This window comes from Salvia hispanica, chromosome 6 (genome assembly GCF_029641045.1).
Source record: "Salvia hispanica isolate PSC_SH4W2 chromosome 6, Shi_PSC_v1, whole genome shotgun sequence".
Classification (NCBI taxonomy): Eukaryota; Viridiplantae; Streptophyta; class Magnoliopsida; order Lamiales; family Lamiaceae; genus Salvia; species Salvia hispanica.
This window is the reverse complement of record NC_142697.1, coordinates 37,416,523-37,434,711: the sequence shown is the minus strand read 5'-3', so window position 1 is coordinate 37,434,711 and position 18,189 is coordinate 37,416,523. Positions and strand designations below refer to the sequence as shown.

At 35.5% G+C, this 18,189-nt stretch overlaps 2 protein-coding genes and 1 pseudogene across 2 annotated transcripts; 2 read left to right on the top strand and 1 right to left on the bottom strand.

Moving 5' to 3' along the window:
• Nucleotides 1-6,318: 6,318 nt before the first annotated feature.
• On the top strand, nt 6,319-8,623 carry LOC125208482 (glycosyltransferase family 92 protein RCOM_0530710 pseudogene; annotated as a pseudogene).
• Nucleotides 8,624-9,018: 395 nt separating this feature from the next.
• On the top strand, nt 9,019-12,412 carry LOC125208480 (G-type lectin S-receptor-like serine/threonine-protein kinase At4g27290). Its single transcript, XM_048108109.2, has 7 exons — nt 9,019-10,585; nt 10,679-10,816; nt 10,900-11,057; nt 11,131-11,341; nt 11,418-11,655; nt 11,733-11,883; nt 11,961-12,412. Exons 1-7 carry the CDS (start codon nt 9,319-9,321, stop codon nt 12,267-12,269), a joined length of 2,472 nt encoding a protein of 823 aa, XP_047964066.1. The 5' UTR covers nt 9,019-9,318; the 3' UTR covers nt 12,270-12,412.
• Nucleotides 12,413-13,497: 1,085 nt separating this feature from the next.
• On the bottom strand, nt 13,498-17,625 carry LOC148923754 (serine/threonine-protein phosphatase PP2A-2 catalytic subunit-like). Its single transcript, XM_089060890.1, has 6 exons — nt 17,056-17,625; nt 15,915-16,029; nt 15,002-15,110; nt 14,846-14,923; nt 14,173-14,364; nt 13,498-14,106 (listed from the first exon to the last, which is right to left on the bottom strand). The coding sequence occupies exons 1-6, from the start codon at nt 17,306-17,308 to the stop codon at nt 13,933-13,935; spliced, it is 921 nt and encodes a 306-aa protein (XP_088917016.1). The 5' UTR covers nt 17,309-17,625; the 3' UTR covers nt 13,498-13,932.
• Nucleotides 17,626-18,189: the final 564 nt, after the last annotated feature.

The following is an 18,189-nucleotide window of genomic DNA, read 5'->3' as shown; positions in this document are numbered from 1 at the left end:
GTGACAAATGACAATCATAAAAAATCCCTAATGCGACTTACATTCTATCTGTGAGATGGTTTACCAATTAATTATTGTATACTATGTCCACTTATGTAACCGTGGATGGCATCCTTCATAAATCATGTGGAGTGCGTAGTTTACACAAAAAAAAAATTGGATCTACGATTTTTGGATTGATATACTCGAATTTGTTTGACATTTCATAGAAAAAATACAAACAAAAATGAAATTGGGTGGGATTCTGAGAATCGTAGAGATTTGGGCGTGATTTGAGGTGTGATGAAGTGACGGTGCAACTAAAATGTTCTCCCTTTAATCATAGTAGGGGGAATTTGGTGGGATTACTGATAATTTGAAATCAATTAATCAACGACATCCTTAAAAGTTAAAAGTTAAACTAGTACTACTAGTATGGTGTATACGTGTACAAAAGGGGTGCTACAAAAAAATAATTTAAATCGAATTGAATTTTAGTGGTTGCCAAATGCCAGCTCCTTATTCGCTTTAGCCCACTAGTTTTCAAACCAAACACGTTTTCTCTCCGCCAAGGAAATTTGCATTACATGAGGAAATTCATCAATAACACAGCGGGGCATGCGCTGCTTAAAACGCATGAATTTGTTAACTAAACGCAATAGTCATGCTTACTGTTAACATGGCTATCTTGGAGCCATGTAGTGTTCAAGCTGGAGCAAGAAATGTTAAGTTGAAAAGTCATGTACACAAGGATGTTAAGGATGCAAAAGTAGCTAAAGTTGATGACTTGGAAAAGCCACCTCAGCCTGCTCCATCATGGAAGGATATATTGATGTCTGGCAATTGTTCATTGGTTAAGAGCTCAAGGATCCACAGCACGTGAGAAATCAAGAGATCCTCTCAGAATCAGTTATTTGAATTTGTTGTTTAGCTAATGTTACAGCTGGTCCTTTAGGATTTCATGTTATGTTCTAGGTCCTTCTGTGTCTAGTATATATAGTGATCTTCCTTGTAAGAATGGGACGAGTTCAACATATTATATCAATGAAAGATATTGTTTTCTTGCTATAAACAGCAATGACTACTCACAACCTTACTGCATGTTTCAATTCTTGCTGCCATTCTTTCCCTTACCTATTCTATGTTTAACTCACACCTTTTTAAACACATTTTTATTTTATTAAATTGTAAAGCACACTAAAAAATACATTTGCATATTAGAGTATTTTATTATTTATGTTGACTTTGATACTTATTCTTATTATTATTCTTTTAATTCATGTTTAGCTATTACCAGTGAATTTAAATGCAAGAATTATAGTCAGACTTTTTTTTTCTTCTATTCACATTTTTTAAATACCATTTATTATTTTAAATTCTACCATACTTTGCACTTGGAAATATTTGTGTATATATGCTTTCTTTGATAAATTATGTTCTTTTTAATAGTAATTTTTAATATTTTCAGACGACCAAGACTTATTAGTAGTATAATTTAGTTTGAGTTATTTTGTACCTATTCCTTTTATTTGAGCAATAATGGCCAAAAGATGTGTCAAAATACTCAACAATTAAACATATATGATTCAATTATAATTCATAAATATAGGAACTCTATATATCAGTGAAAGTATTAAAATAAATAATTATTTATTATTCCTAAAATAAAAGGATTATGCAAAAATAATTAAAGGTAAACTATATACTAATTCCTATTAACCGTTGCAAACATCAATTTAAAAAATATTAATAAAAATAACTATCAAAGTCAAATACGTATATAATAAAATACTCTAATATGCAAATGTATTTTTTAGTGTGTTTTACAATTTAATAGAATAAAAATGTGGTTAAAAAGGTTTGAATTAAGGATAGAAAAAGTTAGCATGACTATTGCGTTTAGTTAACAAATTCATGTGTTTTAAGCACCGCATGCCTGCTATGGCATTGTCACAACAGGGGATCATCTTCCGGAAATTCATAGTGTAGGAAATTAGGAATGTAAAATACTAGTGCAATGTCACAGCAGGGGATCCACCTCCAAAAATCTGTAGGGTAGGAAATTAGGAATGTAAAATACTAGTACTACTATCGATCTAGCTCGGTCAATAAACAAAATAGGAGTATATGATTATGATAAATACATACAAGTACACTGTACATTCTTTCTCTCTAGAATATGCAATGTCTGACCGATAGAATCATGTTCAAGTCATCCTTAAGTATTTTATTCTGAACAAATTATTAGTAATTTGGTATACTAGTTAAAAGTATGATCATATATCATAGAGAAAAAACATTATTGATTGTGTAAAAAAAAGCATACTCCGTTAGTCCGTTTGAGAATTAACTACGTATGATCCGATCAATAAATATTTACCGTTTGCAAATGATTTTCTTATAATACATTGTATAGTATATTGATAATGCCATATGCATAGATTAAATGAGTAGTGATTTAGAGACTTAATGTCTCTATGCCATAATACCCCTATGTCATTTTGCCATAATTATATTTTATATTGTGACTAATTTACCCTAATATCATATTAAATGGATATCTACAATTAAGGAAAATTAAAATCAAACTAAATACATAATCTAAATGCATGTGCATTGATTCGAGATAAATTTGAATCATGCATTAAAGTTATAAATGGATTTTAAAATATTACATTCAGATTATAAATTTATCATTACAGTAGTATTAATTAACACATTATACAACTAAAGTATTATATTTAACTATAAAATAATTCGATAACTTAATACAGTAGTACTACCATTCTTTTATAGCTTGTTCTTTTATTTAAATATTCTAAAATATACAACAATGAAATCAATTATTTTAATATATGAAAAAAAAAAAAATTAAAACATTTTTCTTATTCAAATTTGAATTGTATAGTAAAATAATATAGTTACTATGATTAAGCATTTTTTGCGTTATCGTATTTTTGTGGTATTTCTATAGCTTTTGTTACAAATAATATTTTTTTTTAATTTTAATTGACTAATACTAGTAAGACTCTGTCACTAACATTAAGAATCTAAAGAAATCAAAATTTTGGAACGAACAATCAAAATTTTGGAACGAATATTGAAATTTTTAATTTGTTGCTGATATAGTGAATAAATAAACAACTCTAATATTTTTTTAAAGAAAAAGATAAAATATTAATTGTATATCTTTAATATATTAAATATTACATGAATTAAGTATAAATATATCATATATCAAATTCTAATTAGTTACAATGTACAGTGAATTGAGTCAATAACACTAATATTTTATATAAAAATAAAAGAATATATAATTAATTATATATCTCTAAAATATTAAATAGATGACCTAGAACATGTGATTTTTTTATTGAGCTTCAACTTAATGTTCAATAAGTTAAGAATTAAAAGAAATAAACATTATAGAACGTAAAGAATTAAAATTGAAATTAAGAATCTCTTAAAATCAAAATCTTAAACTTAATTAGTAAGAGTACTTTATATATCATACTATATCAAATTATAATTTGTGGTATATTAACAATATTTTTAGCTAAAAACTATAATAGTCTATAAAGGAAAATATAAAATATTTATTATATATATTTCAAATATTAAATAGATGAGTTAAAGATAATGCAATTATTTTTTTATTGAAGGTACAACATAATGTTTCAAAATTTTAAATTAAAGAAATTATAATTTTGTAAAGTAAAGAATCTAAATTGAAATTATGAAATAATTAAAATCAAAATCGTCAACTCAATTAATACTAATTTTTTTAATACACCAAATATCACATTTTAATTTTCTTATTGTTATTGTGAATTTAACTGAGAACTCTAATATTGTAAGAAAAAGATAAAATATTATCCATATATCTTTAAAATGCTAAGTAGATGAATGAATAAACACGTGATTATTTTTTTATCGAGGTTTGATGGTAATGTTTCAAAATTTTACAAATTACATAAATCAAAATTATGAAAAACAAAAAATTAAAATTATAATATTCTTAGAATCAAAACCGTATTGCCCAATTAACATCAATATATTATATATCAAATTTAATTTTTCGTACGTTATAGTGAATTGACTAAGAATTCTAGTAAACTTTTTGCATCTATAAAATTTTTAATTTTTTATAAAGAAATTATTGTGAATAAAAATAGTAACAAAAAGAATAATTTCATCAATATAGAAAATTATTTCAATTTAATTGTAAATTAATTATCAATAAGTTTATCAATATTTTGATTTATTACAGCTTATTAAAATTTGACAAAAAAATTTAATACTACATTGTGCTAATTATTTTTGAATAATTATTCGATCATCTCATCTAAAGTCAATAAGGTCTAGTTTGATACGTCTTTTATTCACCTATTAAACATACTATTAATTTAATAAAATTACAATATTTAAAATTTTAAAATATGACTTTAAATAAATGTAACAAAAAATAATAAATATTAAAAAAACCATGCATCACAAATGTGTAGGTCCCACATAGTCAAAATAAAATTATACTTGCATTATTAGTTCCATATCCTTAAATAACTAAGTAAATTAATGTAAGGGTAATAAAGTATATACACAAAATATAAATTTCTCCAAAAATAAAATTCAATGCACAATTACTAATTTAACCTCGTTATAGAATTATGGCTTGGAAACATTACGTCTCTAAAACATTTTCCTTAGTACTCCTAATCGTAGTTATATAGTACTTCAAAATGAATCACATATTTTGGGCAAAGCTTATCTAGAAAATTTCTAGACAGGCTGTGAACACAAGCCTTTGTCGTCTATACTTTTCCTTATCTGTACATGTGCCACCGCCGGTTACTATAATTACTTAATTTTGCCCCTAGCTATATTTAATTGCATTAATTATGCGACCACCAAATATATAGTAATTACTATAATCACATTAGTCGGTCATTATTTTCAAAATTACATTATGCACAAATATGATCTTATTACGTTACTTCCAAATGGAATGGGCTAGAAGAAACATGACAAACGTTGACGTCTGCTATAGAAACAAATTATTAATTTAAACTACTAGTACATTAATTTTTGTTAATGGTATTTTCTGCAATCTGCTACCTCCAATTTCAGCACATCTAAGATTTAATATAGTAGGTGAAATTATATGTAATGAAGATATGCAGCATTTATATATATAAAAAAAGATATGCAGCATTTATAGAAGTTCGTATACTCCATCCATACAATTATCTCATATTGATAGTTTGTTGTCAAATTAAATCTTCATAGTTTAATATTTCACATTGTTGTTGTAACATTAATAAATAACCCTAGATGAACTTATTGGTGTGGTAGCTTGTAAGAAAAAAACAAATCAGTATATAACCCTATATATGCACCTAAATGAAATGTCTATGCTAATATGCGATAAAATAAAATATTACGATAATAGTGTTATATGCGTTAATAATCGAAATAATAAGGAATAAGTGAAGGATTCTTCATTCTTGCATGCCTGCAAAGTGTGGTATAGACCGCTTTACACGTAACAATCCCCAACTTGCAATATAAACTAAACTAAATTGAATTTAGAAATTGTTTATAGACAACTATACAAGCACCTTTAATCATTATGGAAGTAAATTATGCAACACACCTAAAATTCCACATGCACACACCCTTTATATAGTTGACAAAAAGAGTGGGAATTCAGCAAAATTGCCCTTCAAAGAGGATTTGTTTGGTGGTTTTCATTAAAAGCATAAAGTCGTTACTTTACATCGGCAAAGTAGCTTCCTTGCCACACAATTACTCAAACATATCAAGTTAGGACTTAGGAATTAGAAAATGCCATAATAAAAATATAACAATAAAGGAAATAGGAGTATATAACAACATTTGGAATAAAATTATACAATCATATTCCTTCTATATAATAAGTGCATTTGGGGCCACAAGACTTGACCTTTATTTCAAAGGAGACTTTTCAAATGTAAAGTTTCAAAAAATACGGCATCACAAATCTTAAAAATCAATGTTTTCATGGTCTATGTATATATTTTTTCAAAATATTATTTTGATTTACATTTTGAATACACACACACAGTGTGCTACATATTTTCTACTAAGAAACACTAAATTATTCACAAGAGAGATTAATTTTCATAAAACTTCAATCCGATTTGATTCAATAGTGATCAATTTTTTTTTAACATGTCAAATTTACAACAAACAAAAAAAAATCTAATTATAAAGCATTCCTATTATATACTCTAATACTCCTATGAATATGATACTGTAAGCAATCGACCAAAAAAGAAGGAAGAAAACATTGAAAATTCTGTAATACCGTTGACGAATCAAATCATTGAAATCTTATGCGATGGAATTTTTGTAAAACCCGACAGCTTGCAGATTCGCAGCAAAGAAATGGAAGAATCCGTATTTTTGAGTTTTAAGGTAAACGCGTTCACTGCCCAAAAATGTATCCCTTGATTCTCTCCGACATTTACTGCACTTCCAGAAGAAACTACCCAACCCAGCTGTCGGTATTTAGACAGATCTTCCACACTAAAACAATTCTCCTCACATTCTCTCTCTAAACATCCTTCTTTTCATCTCAAAATCACTTTGAAAAAATAGTTACAAAATGGAGTCTTCCGATCAACGCCGCAAGCGGAAGCGCTTCATCAAACCCTCACACTTGCAGTCTGTGAGATTTCCAATTCTGTTTATCGGGTTTTTTAGCTTTCTTTCTCTTCTTTCTTACACTAGCCATTCTACCTCTTCTGCCTTCCGCCCGGTTTTGGTGGTGCCGAGCTTATCTTTGTTGTCGTCTTCTACTTCAAGAACGGTGAAATCGGTGAGGGAATTTGGTGGGTTTTTCTCTCCGCTGAGAATTGAGAGTAGGGTACTGTTTCCGGATCATGTTTTGTTGATGGTGGCTGGCGGTGGGGGAGATGGGTCGGTGAAAAGGAGCGGTCTTGATAAGTTGGAGTGTGTTTACTACGGTAAGAATGATGGGTTTGTGAAGAAGAAGAAGAAGAAGGTTTTGTCTGTTGATGAATTTGATGGGTTTAGGTCGATTGTGAGGTGCCCAATTGGGCCTCGGGATTGCTCTGAGGCTGTGCATTTGAAGAGGGTTGGTAAAAATGGGATCTTGAGAGAGAGGGATAGGAATCAGACGGTGAAATCATGGGACAATGTGGCGTATGCGGCTATGAGAGATGGGGAAACTGCTGTTGTGTTTGTGAAGGGGTTGAATCTGAGGCGGGATAGAGAGTCCAATCCCAGTCAGTTTAGCTGTCATTTTGGGTTAGGGAAGCTTGATGGTCGGAGTGGCCGTTTCTCCCTCGTGGAGAGGGCGATCACGGCGGCTCAGGAGGTGGTGAGGTGCCCCTTGCCGGAGAGGGTGATTGCAGGTCTTGATAAGGGTCTTGGGGTTCGAGTCACTGTTGGATTGAGGCCACCACGGCCTCGTGGTGGAGGCCGTGAGCGCATGCTTATGCCGTCCGTGGCCAAGATTTTCGATAATGGGAGTGGGAGGAGGATGAGGAAGGAGGGGAAATTTGAGCTATGTGTTTGTACCATGGTGTGGAATCAAGCCTCTGCAATTCGTGAGTGGATCAAGTATCATTCTTGGTTAGGAGTCGAAAGATGGTTCATTTATGACAACAATAGTGATGATGGGATTGATAAGGTTGTTCAAGAACTTGATCATGAGAATTACAATGTGACTAGGCATGTATGGCCATGGATCAAGACTCAAGAAGCAGGGTTCTCACATTGTGCTTTGAAAGCAAGGGATGAATGCAGTTGGGTTTCATTTATGGATGTGGATGAGTATTACTATTTCCCATATTCGAATTCCGGGCAGGATAGGTTCAGGACATTAGGGTTTGCGCCTCAGGGCTCACTACGTGCATTGGTGGCGAACCTCTCGTCTTCCTCAAGCAGCATTGGGGAGATCAGAACATCTTGCCATAGCTTTGGCCCATCGGGGCTGAAATCGCCCCCCTCACAGGGAGTCACCATAGGGTATACCTGTCGGGTGCAGAGTCCCGAGAGGCATAAGTCAATTATCAGGCCAGACGCGCTAGATGCCACCTTGCTTAATGTGGTGCACCATTTCCACCTGAAGGAGGGGTTTACTTACCTCAATCTGCCCCAAAGTAGTGCTGTGATCAATCACTATAAGTACCAAGTATGGGAGGTTTTTCGGGCGAAGTTTTACAGGAGAGTTGCGACTTACGTTGCTGACTGGCAGCAGAACCAGAACGAGGGCTCTAGGGATCGAGCTCCTGGGTTGGGGACAGAGGCAATTGAGCCGCCTGATTGGCCGCAGAGGTTCTGTGAAGTGTGGGATACAGGATTGAGGGACTTTGTTATGGCCAATTTGGCTGATGTCTCGACTGGTTTGCTGCCATGGCAGATCCATTCTGCTTCAACTGTTTGAGGCTCGTTGTAAAGGAGAAAATCACACGATACTCGATTCTTTGATTGGTTCTTTCACAATTTGTATCTCATTTTTTGGTTCTTTGTAGGCTTTAGATTTTGTTACAGGAAAAGTTTATATAGTTTTGGTTACTCCTGTGAGATGTAACTTTATTTGATTGATCACTGAGATATATGAATTCCTTCATTTTGACTTGGGTCTTTTAATGTTATAGATTAGATGAACTTCATTTGCAGAAAGGTTGAATCTTGGATAAGATAAAGCTCCAAGAATCCATTTTTAACAATATGAACCAGAATCTAATTACAAGAATCTGATTGCAAGATTGTGTATCTTGCAACTCATGAAACATGCTCATGGTATTTGAATGTCTCAGACAAAACATCATGTTCCATACACTAAAATATTCTAGCTGTTTTAACCCAACTTGTTTAAAATTTTGATACCATGTACTAATCATTTCAGGTCAATTTTGTTAAACTCATGTGTCCCGGATAACAGGTAAAGAAAAAGAGGGTGTGGGTCCAAATATTTTGACTTATCAGTATCCAAACTTTAACTCTTATTGATTTCATTTTCTGAAATGTCTTGGTCCCAAAAAATCAAAATTTAACTTGGAGTAGCAATTTCCAGTGACAAGATTAGATTAGCTTCATCGATGCTGCAGATTTCCATCCTGATGTCCGAGCTGGCAGTGGTGAAAGCTCCGGTTCGGGCCGTTGAACGGGTCAAGTAGAAGAGTCTTCGCTCTAGGACAAGAGGTGCAGACGTGCAGTTGCTGCCATTAATATGTTGTAAGCTGCTACTGTTTTTGGCTGTGCTAGTTTGAATGAATTTTAATTCGATCTTCTGCACGAAAATAGAGAGGTGTTTAGAGATCTAAGACCATGAAAACATTCCTTCGAGTTATCTCTTCGCTTGTTATCACAGCATCCTTGTTGTCTTCTGCTGAGAAAATGCCTCTTGCAATGGACACCATAGCTGCTACTGATGTCATTAGAGACGGAGACACTTTGGTCTCGTCCGGTGGGAGCTTCGAGATGGGATTTTTCAGCCTGGGAAGCTCCAAGAATCGATATTTAGGCATATGGTACAAGAAGGTATCGGTTCAGACCGCTGTTTGGGTTGCCAACAGAGGAACTCCACTCGGAAACACATCAGGTGTGTTGAAATTCATCGAGCCGGGAACCTTGGCTCTTCTTGATGAGTCCAACCGTGCTATCTGGTCAGCCAACACGTCGTCTGCAGTCAAGATTCCCATTGCTCAGCTGCTCGACACTGGAAACCTCGTTGTCAGAGATGCGAATGATCCTAACAAGTTCCTCTGGCAGAGCTTTGATCATCCAACCGACACCCTTCTTCCAGGGATGAAGCTTGGTTGGGACTTCGCAGCTGGTGTGGAGTTCTACCTCTCCTCGTGGAAGAGCTACGATGATCCAGCAGCCGGAGATTTCACATACCACTGTGATCCCACTGGCTATCCGCAAAATGTTTTGAGACAAGGTAGAGATAAAAGGTACAGTACTGGACCATGGAATGGCCACACCTTCAGCGGCTTACCAGGCTTGAGGAGAAATCCGGTTTTCAGATTCGGATTAGTTATGAACGAGAACGAGGTGTACTATCACTACGAGCTCATCAACACCTCAGTGATTTCGAGGTATGCTTTGAGTCAGAGTGGTGTTGGTCAGAGATGGAGTTGGGATGATCAAACGCAGAGTTGGCGGATTTATCTCACTGCGCCCACCAATAACTGTGACTTTTACAATCTCTGTGGCTCGTATGGCGTTTGCAACACGGCCGTCTGTGGATGCTTGGAAAAATTCGTGCCTAAAGATGCAGGGAGTTGGGAGCGTGGGAGCTGGTCGGGCGGGTGTGTTAGGAGAAAACCTTTGGACTGTCAGAGTGATGGCTTCGTGAAGTACTCTGGTATCAAGCTACCGGATACAGAGCATTCTTGGTATAATCGGAGCATGAATCTCGAGGGATGCAAGGAGCTATGCTTCAAGAACTGCTCTTGCACGGCTTACACGATCATAGATGCTGATGCAGGAGGCCATACGTGTTTGATTTGGCTCAAAGATCTCGTTGACATCAAACAACTGTCCGCGGATGGACAAGATATCTACATTCGAATGGCTGCTTCCGACTTAGGTGAAATAAATTATTTCATCTGAATTCTAAAGCTTGTTTTCTGCTGTATTTGTGTTTGTCATACAGCATTTATCTGAATGAAATGGTATGCAGAATATGGAAGGAGGAGAGGGAAAGTGGTTTTAATCGTGGTTTTGACTGCGTTGGTAGCATCGTTACTTCTGCTATGCCTCGGCCTATTTCTGTATTCGCATAGAAGGAAAAAGACTGATCTTTGGCCTAGGAGAGGAGGTAGGCGAGATGATCTAACCATTGATGTAACTTCTCCCTTTCGGACCGAATTCTACAACCCCTTGCATTGTTTAATGTTGCAGGCAGCTCTACGCGTGAAGATGTGAAAGATTTGGACGACGAAAGTCATAGCAAAGACTTGGAGTTGCCTCTTTTCGAGCTGTCAAAAATATGTAAAGCTACTGATGATTTCTCATTCAATAGCAAGATTGGAGAGGGTGGATTTGGACCTGTTTATAAGGTAAGGTAATTGGTTGTAATGAATGCTCAGAATTTTAGGTGTCGTGTAATGAAAAACGAGATTTTGACTGCAGGGCGTGCTGGATGGGGGGCAGGAGATCGCTGTCAAAAGATTATCAAGAACATCCCTTCAAGGAGTGAACGAGTTCAAGAACGAAGTAATCTGCGTTGCAAAGCTGCAGCACCGGAATCTGGTGAAGCTTCTCGGGTGCTGCATTTGTGGGGAGGAATACCTTTTGATCTATGAGTATATGCATAACAGAAGTCTGGATTTGATTCTATTTGGTAGGATTGCTCGTCTCATCGTCTAGGTTATCTACGTTCGATCTTTTCACATTCGTATCACGAATTTGTTTGGCAGATCCATTGGGAAGCAAGTTGCTTGGTTGGCCTAAACGCTACCACATCATCAATGGCATTGCTCGCGGCCTTCTGTATCTTCATCAAGATTCACGGCTCAGGATCATTCACCGGGACCTCAAAGCCAGCAACGTGTTGCTGGATTCAGACATGAATCCAAAGATATCAGACTTCGGGCTAGCTAGAAGCTTTGGGGGGAACGAGACTGGAGCCAACACGAGCAGAGTCGTGGGAACATAGTAAGATTCTTGAACATAGTAGTGATGCAGTTACTTTTCTTGAAACGTAACTCAAAATAGTACTACTTGTTATGCAGCGGATATATGTCACCGGAGTATGCAGTAGATGGCCTGTTCTCGGTAAAATCAGATGTCTTCAGCTTCGGTGTTCTAGTGCTGGAGATTGTGAGTGGCAAGAGGAACAGAGGGTTCTCTCACAGAGATCACTTCCACAACCTTCTAGGACATGTAAGTTGTCGAACAAACACTAACCAACCTATGCATCAAAATGTTTGGACTAGTTAACGAGCTTCGATTTTGGGTAGGCATGGATGCTCCACATTGAAGGGAACGCGTTGGAGCTGATCAAGTCATATAACATCAAGCCCGAGTACTCATCAGAAGTGGCGAGAGCAATCCACGTCGGCCTTCTGTGCGTTCAGCAAAGCCCCGAGGACAGGCCAACCATGTCCTCGGTGGTTCTGATGTTGGGGAACCAAGGTGAGCTGCCTCCACCTAAAAAGCCTGGCTTTTTCACAGAGAGAAATGTGAGCGACACTGAGAACTCGCTCAGTAGCTCGAATGCTCACCATTCGACGAATGAGATGAGTATTACGCTGCTCGAGGCTCGATGAAAAGAGTATCCATGCCTTGTATAAGATTTGGAGATTGAAAATGAAATTGGGACTAATCACTAGCTTTAATGAAGGACTAGTGTCTTGTCCCATTGGATACGCACGATTCAATTAATTCTACGAAACTAATTTAATATGGAGTATCACTTTATCGCATTTGAAAACTAAAAAAAAACTAAGCTTGCTTAACCTCCACAAAATATGTAAAATAGGCATACATAGACTAAATATGTATTTATTCTCAAGTTTTCATCCTGGTTTTTTCTCTTCTAGTATTCTCATTCTTTTTTCTTATATATTCTATTTATTCATAGATAACTCTATTATAAATTATCTTTAATTTTTAATTTTTAATCTACAATTTGAACACATTCCGTACAATGAACATACTAAAATAAGAAGACAATGAAGCACAACTCAGTTGATAAAACGTTTTTTCTCAATCCAATATGTTAGGATTTCAAGTCATTACGAGAATAAATCAAGAACCATTGATTTTTTTTGAAAAATAAAAATAAAAATTGTAGATTAACTACGTTTCCAAAAATATAAAAATTAATAAAGTTTCTCTCTCAACTGTATGCTACAACTCCAAAGTTATAAAGATTGCCTCACTCGCCGCACCTTCGCCCTGCCTCGCCGCCTTATCCTCAGCCTGCCTCGCTGCTCCACCGCCATACCTTGTCGCATTGCCACTTGCCGGCTTCGCCAAATCTCCTTCCACACTGCCTCGTTGTCACCTGCTTCGCTAGGCTCGCTTTGGTGTGCTACGGCTGTTATTGATTTTCTTCAATTCAAGTATTATATTCTTATTGTTTATATTTGAATTGATTTTATTTCTATTCTAGATTAAGTTTCTACTTATTTTATATGGTATTTCTAATGATTTAAAACTTAGTATTTGGGAATCTATTATCACTATATAATAACTAAACTCTTTTAAGAATTTTTTATGATGTTTCCACCAAAACATAGTTCAATGGCATTTCTGAAAATAGTTCCAAAACTCTTTCTTTATATCAGTATAGTTTTCATAATAGATTTTTACTTTTGAGTTATGTTGTAATTTCAATGTTTGATTTCAGCATAGACATTTATTAAAAACCAATTGCTACACAAAAATTTAGGACATGAATTAGATTCTTTTAATGTACATCATAACTCCATTAATTTCTCAGAAATAATGACTAATAAATGCTATTGCTAACCTTACAAGTCAACAACTATGTTAAGAAATTAGATTTTTCCAAGAAAGCTAAACAAATGTATATATATTTGTCTGTCCCTCACCATAATCACTTCATTAACTCAAAATATTCAAAGAAAATCAATCTAGAAGCTAATCACTCCCAAGCAATGAGTTTATTTTTCAATGCTATTTGTGAGATTTCTGAAAACTGGATCCTATCAAAGCCTTTTTAAATTACAGAACACAATATAAATTGTTTCAGCTTTGAGTTGGATTTGGGACAATATACAAAATACTCTCTGTGCCATGGTTAGTTACCGGTGAGTATCTCAAGAACAAAACGGGAATTCAGGAGCCGGGCCTAACTCCAAACAAAGAATGACGTTGACAGTAATCCTCGAATAACAACACTCTTTTTCTCTTAAGACACATCAACCGTAATATTAACTGCAAGCATGCAACGGACCTTAGAGCTCACAAGAAGTAGTCTGGAGTCTTGCGAGTTGTGTCGGGCTCAATTTGTCGTGGAGCTGGGTCAAACTGAAGGAAGTTCTGCTCCATGTGCTCCCCAATTTCAAGTATTGCAGCCATATTTCCACAACGGTAGCAGTAGTTGGGGGCGCTAAACACTGTCACCACATTCTTTTCCTACAAAATGGAGGTAAATAGATAAGTTTGGATTTTTAATTTGCATAAAAGATTGATCATTCCAACCTGACACCAGTTAAAACCCTCCATGACAAGCTGGTGAGCCCTCGAAATTAGGGTGAGGCCATTCGTGTGGTTGAACTGAGCAGCTATATCCTGTCCAAAGGTGTAGCCAGCCCCACGTGGTGATATGCCCCATCCGCAACGATCATCCGGATCAGACCATAAAAGGTCGCACATTGGCCCTTCGTGTGGAACCTATCAGGACATTGAAGAAATCAACTCAGGCGGTAAAACAAATTAATAGACCATTCTATCAATGCCATTTAATTTTTAAAAGTAAATCAATATTTCACTCTAAAAGCCAACAACAGACATGCGGGCAAAATGAAGATGAAATTTTAGGAAGGTTACCACCTTTTGTTTATTGCAAGAAAATTACAAAAGGTTTTAGCATTCCATTTTGCTAAAAATTTGCCAAAACAACATATCAGCCTCAAAATGAAATTGGAGTGCTCAAAATGAAATTGGAGACTAGCACTCCAATCAGAATATGGAAGCTTTTGCACTCAAGTAACATGACAAAATTAAAATTTAGCACTCCCACACTATGAAAATAAGGACAAAATCATAACACACAAATATCATGATAGTTGATAAAAATGAGACATTTGAAAGCTTTTGTAGTCGTTCAGTGAAGAAAACACAAAAAAAAAGGGAAAAAGAAGCTCAGTTGTACCTCCTGCATGCGATCTAAAGCTCGAATATTATCCAAGGTGTCCAGTGATGGTGAAAGACCTCCATGCAAACAGAAGACCTACAATTAGACCATATCATCAGATACAGTAAACATGCTATAGTTAATAAAGAGGTGTTGTGTTGTCATCAACCAAACCTGACTCTCAATAAGTGCTGTCAACGGCAAATAATCAAAAAGGTCAGTGAAAAACTTCCAAACGTTGGCATTGCCATACTTCCTCAAGCACTCGTCATAAAATCCATACCTGATACAAGAACAGTATGTAAATGATCCATGGACGTTCCATGTATTAAAAAAAAAAGTCTCTAAAACTTGAATTCTGAATTATTGTTAATCTTGTCACTTCTTAAATTTTGTACTTTAGGAATTTCTGCGGACCTCTTCCATTGACATGCCTAACAATTAAAAGAGTCCTTCACAAATTCAACACTTGCTAAAAGTGCATCTAAAAAAAATCCTACAATGACTTTAGACACCAGATAACAGATTTTATTTTAATTTTTAATTCAGCATTTTGTTAGGCCAGAAATCTTTATACTATAAGAGAGTTATGCATCAAATCTTAGAGCATCTTCTTTGTATAGAATCTAAAACAACCCAGACACCAATAGAATCACCCTTGCACTGCCCCTTCCCTTTGGAGAAAACTAAGGACAAAGAACATCCCAGGAGACTAAAATACAAATACTGATCATGGACGCCTATACAAAATTGAACAGCCTTGAACCCATATTTTGCCAAATGGGTCATCCCTAAGCACACTTCAAATATAGCTTCCATTTTACTCAAAAGGTAAATTCATAAAGCAAAAGAATCAATCCTTTTCGTACACCAGTAATTATCAGGATAACCAACATGATCACCCAATAACATTATTAGTTTTTCGTGACACATTTGGATGTCAGTTACAGCTTCATATCCTAGGAGGATATGGAAATAAAATCATTTTTTCATGGACTATAATATTTGCACATCATTAATTGGAACTAGACATCCATCAAAAGAAATATGATAGGAAAGCCATAGTTGAATAATATAGATGTCGTACACTTGAGTAATTTGCCGGCTTTCATGGTTTCCTCTGAGGATTGTGATTCTATCTCTATAGCGAACTTTCAAGGCCACTAAAAGTGTGACCGTCTCCACCGAATAGTACCCACGGTCTGCAGTATGCATGTTTTGTTAATCAGATGCTATGATGCACTTAGCAAGAGAGAATGACAGAGAAGATCACATAAAGAAAACCATTTAGATAAGACAGTTGTATGGATACGCAACAGCGCGAAAAATCATGAAAAGAAAAGGAACAAACAATGAAAGATGAAAAGCAAATTCTCCATTAAAGAATATTCTATTATGCGCAAGCAAAATTATCCCATCTCCACAAATAAGCAAAATGTCTAGAGCCAATCTCAGCGTCTTCTTGGAATAGATAATAACTACGTCATCAAGGAACAAATAATGAATACGGCGTCCAGATTTTAATAGTTGAAACAGTGACTAGGTAGTCCAGGAACAAATAACGGAAACATGTACAGGAATTAATAGTTGAAAATTCTACGCTTCTAAAGATAAACTTTCTCAGTTACAGGTCAACGTTCCACGTAAGCATCAGCCTTTATATAAAAGAAACCACAACAAGATCAAAACAATTCCGTATAGTACTATAGCGACGGCAGCCATCATTCAAACAATGCATGATGCAATTGGCTTGAAACAAATATCAGAAATTCCTTGCTCCAAAATATCAACGTCATGCTTAGTAGACAGAAAACCAGAAATTTACTGTGTCTATATAGGTAAATCCCAGTGATCAACTTATACAAAAAAATCCAGCTGACCAGCACGTCAGATAGCTAAATAAGTAAGCTACAATCTTCACAAGCTATGACAACTGAATAATTAGCAAGGAACCAGCACCATATAATGATATTTTGCATCAAGCTAGACAAGATAGTATAGGATCATCTTTTACTGGCAATTTCCTAAAGACTAACCAAGACGAACACGCATGTTCAGCTATGAATCAATTCACACATCCACGCCCTACAAATCAAAAATTAAAACGAGCAACGGGAAAAAAAACCTAGAAAAACAGCTACTTTAAATTACAAAAAAAAAAAAAAAAACAAATTTGCCCCAACAAAGAACCAATTAAAAAAGGCCTCAATAAGCTCGACAAAACTCACCGACGTAGTCCCCCATGAAGAGATAATTTGTATCAGGAGCATTGCCGCCAATCCGGAACAGCTCGATCAGATCGTAAAACTGTCCGTGGATATCGCCGCACACGGTGACGGGGCATTTCACGGGCTGCACATTCCATTCCTCCACCAGAATCGCCCGCGCCTGATCGCACAAAATCTTCACCTCTGCCTCCGATAGCGGCTTGCACTCCATCAATTGCTCTATTTGCCTATCCAGATCCCCATGCCCCGGCATTTTCGCCTCAAAAAAAATATAGCAGCTGCCTAATTACCGATCTAAAACTCCTTTAATACAACAACACAAGAGAAAAAATATTTCGGCCGCCGAATCGACCGAGATCTAGAATCGGAGATTTCTAGGGAAAAATATCACAAACTGTTCATGATTTTTCCGACCTGAAACTCGCAGCCATTCTGTGATAACATAAATTAATTAGAAATTTTCTCTACATAGAGGAACTGTATGTATACATTGAATGGATCTATCTCTGTGTGCATCTGTTTGTTGCGGTGTGTGTGTGAAGAACAGACGAAATGGTGGAATGCGAAATGAAACTCAAATGAAATCCAAATGAAAGGAAATTAGAAATTTCTCGCCCCGCGCCGAGTCGGGTCAAACCAAAACGGTGAGCTACACGTGGCGGCCTGGCGGCTATTGAAAAAGTTTTTCTAGCCTGCGCATACGGCGTAAGATAGCAGCCCATGTCCTCTTTATAAAATATGGGCCGGGCTATTTATGTCGTTGGGCTAATGATCCAATTTCAGCTATTGAATAATGGCTAAAGTTTTTTTTAAACATTTGAAAATAAAATTACTAAATTTATCGAATAGGATGCTTGATCAATCTAATACAACTATTGTTGGCCATAAATAAAAGTATATCACTGTAATTTGGTAGATTATAATCAAACGGCCACCAATCTAAACTATAGGAAAAAATATATAGATACAAATAAATCCATGATCAAATAAAAGAAGAATAGTATATTGTCATAGTACTAACAAACAATAATTAAGGTGAACCAAACCAGTCAAAATTAAGTTGCTCGATTTAATTATTCGATTTCAGTTGGATTTCGCTAAAGCATAAAACCTATCCAACTAGATGTAACTATA

Excerpts from the sequence above, each read along its gene's own strand:
- LOC125208480 (XM_048108109.2), top strand. The coding sequence starts at position 9,319 with ATGAAAACATTCCTTCGAGTTATCTCTTCGCTTGTTATCACAGCATCC. Across the intron at positions 11,058-11,130 it reads GATTTGGACCTGTTTATAAG|GGCGTGCTGGATGGGGGGCA; the intron begins GTAAGGTAATTG and ends TTTTGACTGCAG. Across the intron at positions 11,656-11,732 it reads AGCAGAGTCGTGGGAACATA|CGGATATATGTCACCGGAGT; the intron begins GTAAGATTCTTG and ends CTTGTTATGCAG.
- LOC148923754 (XM_089060890.1), bottom strand. The coding sequence starts at position 17,308 with ATGCCGGGGCATGGGGATCTGGATAGGCAAATAGAGCAATTGATGGAG. Across the intron at positions 14,924-15,001 it reads CAGCACTTATTGAGAGTCAG|GTCTTCTGTTTGCATGGAGG; the intron begins GTTTGGTTGATG and ends GTCTAATTGTAG. Across the intron at positions 14,365-14,845 it reads CTTTAGATCGCATGCAGGAG|GTTCCACACGAAGGGCCAAT; the intron begins GTACAACTGAGC and ends ATGTCCTGATAG.